Source organism: Rhopalosiphum padi, chromosome 2 (assembly GCF_020882245.1).
Source record: "Rhopalosiphum padi isolate XX-2018 chromosome 2, ASM2088224v1, whole genome shotgun sequence".
NCBI lineage: Eukaryota > Metazoa > Arthropoda > Insecta > Hemiptera > Aphididae > Rhopalosiphum > Rhopalosiphum padi.
This window is the reverse complement of record NC_083598.1, coordinates 13245052-13248511: the sequence shown is the minus strand read 5'-3', so window position 1 is coordinate 13248511 and position 3460 is coordinate 13245052. Positions and strand designations below refer to the sequence as shown.

The 3460-nt window shown below is 26.8% G+C and overlaps 1 protein-coding gene across 1 annotated transcript; it reads right to left on the bottom strand.

The window, feature by feature from the left end:
• LOC132923156 (uncharacterized) lies at positions 1–2732 on the bottom strand. The gene has a single exon (XM_060986988.1). It carries the CDS (start codon positions 2081–2083, stop codon positions 155–157), a length of 1929 nt encoding a protein of 642 aa, XP_060842971.1. The 5' UTR covers positions 2084–2732; the 3' UTR covers positions 1–154.
• Positions 2733–3460: the final 728 nt, after the last annotated feature.

The following is a 3460-nucleotide window of genomic DNA, read 5'->3' as shown; positions in this document are numbered from 1 at the left end:
GTTACTTAACTAAAAAAAAAAAAAAAAGGAAATTCTAATTTTAACTAAATATATTAATATAAAAAAAACAAATTAAATGTATGTTGTATAATAGTTTTTAAATACAAATAAAATATTAATAAGTATAATATGTACACAAAAGTCCAAAAAAAAATTATTTTGATGACGATGGCATGTAAATTTCTTCTTTTGATGTTTTTGTATACTTTTGTGCTGAACCGATTTCATCAAGTAACCTAGTTTCTTTTAATAGAATATTATAAAACTCATTACAAGATAAGTTTTTAAAGTGTGTTTTTACGATTATAATTGATTTGATAGTTTCAACCAAAAATCGATTTTTTTCATCTGTCCACAACACATTAATGGTTGAAAAAATCCGTTCTACTGCAGCATTTGTACCAGGAATTGCCAAAGAATATTCTACGATTTTTGATATGTTAGTTGTATCAATGTTATGAGCTTTAGTGTATTCAAATATTTCACACCACTTAACTTCTACTTTAGCGGAATTTTTTTGCCATTCATGAATTCGTGATTTAAAAATTTGTTCTACATGACTGAATTCATCAAATAAATTATCTTCATCTAATTTTATGTTAGAATTATTTCGGTTGTTTTCCATAAGAAATTTAATACATTTTTGAACATTTTCCCAAGTAGGACAGTTTATTAGTTGGACCCAATGAAATATTTTCAACTGGTCAAAGTGGCAACCCCATTTTTCTACGTAAGATAAAAAAGTATTATAAAATAGATCAGTACTTTTTTTGAATGAGCTTTCATTATACATATTATTGTTTTTTAAATCATTTAAAAGCGATAAAATATTTGTTGTAAGGAAGTTTAGATGTTTTCTATTTTTTATTTTTCCAACTAAAATTTCTAATTCCTCTGCAACTTCACAGGCTGATATTTTATCTCCTTCTATTTTAGTTACAGTATCACAGACAACCTTTAATTGGCTTTGTAAAAAATGAAACCACACTATAGACATAGGATCGTTAAAAAACGATTTTAATATTGTAGGACACTTTTCTTGTTTCTCGAAGTATGATTTTAAGCCCGGGTAAATATCAATAATTCTTGTTATTGCAGGTAATAAGGATAACCAACGAGTTTTTACACTTCCAAGAATATTTTTATATTCAACATTTGCATATTCACAAAACTCTTTCAAATGTTCAACTCGAACTGTATAGATATGAAAAAATTGAAAAATTTTGTTAACTATGATTTCTACATCAATAGGTAACACATCAGCACTTGATTGCATAGCGTTGTGCAAAATATGAGCAGCGCAACCTACTCCAAAAATATTCGTTTTTAAATTGTTATTTAAAATTGAAAAAACATTATTTGATCCTTTTCTTAAAACACCTCCAAAGTTAGTATTGCAATTATCTCCAGAAAATGCAACAATTTTATCTGACAACTTATGCTTTTTTAAACTTTCAATTATATAAGTTGATAAAATATTTGCTGTTTCTCCTTTTAAATTTGTTACTTCAAAAACTTTGATTTGTATTCCCGAATTTGGTTTGAAATAACGTATTAAAATTGGTACGATTTTTAGGTTCTTATGGTTAGAAGTATCTATCATAATTGTAGCAAAATTTATATTTTCTATTTCCTTATAAATTTGTTGCATGGCGAAAGGAGCTAACACATTTAAAACAATCGATTCAGCCTTAGTTCTCGCACATGTAAATTTTTTATTATACATTTGTTTTAAAAGAGATGATGTGCAGTCCATTGATCGAAATGAGTGATTGTGTATCACGGTATGAAATGCGAATATCCCTTCTTGTGCTGCAGTACGTCTACTTTCGTCAGTGGACCCACTCGGATCATTTTTTAAAAAAAAAGAAGTTACCTTTTCGTGTTTTGATGCAGCTGATAATGCCAGTAAATGTTTTTTTACTTTTGTAACATGTTGTGTTATGTCTGAACGTCCACCATGTTCTATAGAAAACACTGACTTACATATGGTACAAAATATTTTTCCTACTTCGTCAGCATCTTGTAAAAAAGGAAATTCTAATTTTAATTGTGGAGTAAAAACGCACCGTCTTTTGGGCATTTTAAAAAACAAATTAGGTATTATGGTACACTGAATTTTAAATAAGCTTAATAAACTACACGTGACACGTCAATACGTCACTACGACTACGACTACACTGTGAATGTCATCGTGAACTCGACACTCACGTATAAATATTAATAACAAATTATATTTATAATTTTACATAGATATTATAAAATAAAAATAGACATTATATTTGACAACAAACTGGTTGTGGTGAATGGAATTGTACTTATTTAGTAGACGACGTCACACATCAATATAATAATATTAATAACATTTTGTACGTTATCGTTATATCATTAGTATTTATAATCGTCGGTTTAACGTGTCGATAATAATGTGACATTATTAGTTCTCTATTTTCAACTCGCAGCAATTATAATAATTTATTGTTAAGACAAGAATCTAAAAATAATTCTGATAAGTATAGATTAGATGTTTTATTGAATATTGTGATACAAAAATATCGTAGAATAAAAAAAAAAAAAATTATAAAATTATAAATTAACAATAAAGAGAAAAACGGGAATAATACGGGACCTACTTGAAAATACGGGACAAAATGCGTCCCGTATAACTTTTGTCGGGACAACGGGACACAAAGTGGAAAAACGGGACAATCCCGTATAATACGGGACGTATGGTCACCCTAAAGTACATATTTCATACACGCTAATCATTTTGATTTGTATTCTATTTCTGAATGCTTTTTGGAATTTTGTTTAATAGTATATCCCTTATCAACATAACAGTGTTAAATCCTGGGTTTTTTACAATATATTTTGTAATTTTAAATTGGTTAAAACTCTAATTCCTCTAGGAACACATTCCAATTATTGCTGTTGAGCATTATATATCGGTTAATGATATTATAGAAGCTTCCTGTTTTGAAATAGTTTAAACTAATAATCTAAAACTATCAGATATAAGTGCGAAATAACTAAATAAAAACAGAAATTCTAGAATACAGGATACGTCTATTAATTTGTAAAATATTAAAAAATATTTAAAATAAAATTAGCATCAGCTCATTTGAAATTAAATAAACATTAATACATGTCGAAAACATTCCGATGTTATACTACATGAAAATATTTATTTAAATTATAATCCGTTTCCAAATTATAACCATTATAATAATTTCTTATGCAATCAAAGAAAATTATAAATACAGTTGGATATTTTAACGTAATTTGTATGTATTGGTACTAAAAATTTAAAATGGAAAAAATCATATTTACGGCAAATCAATTAAAATCACTACACAATCACAACTATTTATAACTTTTTTCCAAAATTCAAAATAAATTAGCTATATCACTATTAAAGTAAAGTACACGATTAAATATATACTAGGTATATCTTTAACCG

What these genes read in the sequence shown, in the direction of transcription:
- LOC132923156 (XM_060986988.1), bottom strand. Translation starts at nt 2,083, where the DNA reads ATGCCCAAAAGACGGTGCGTTTTTACTCCACAATTAAAATTAGAATTT.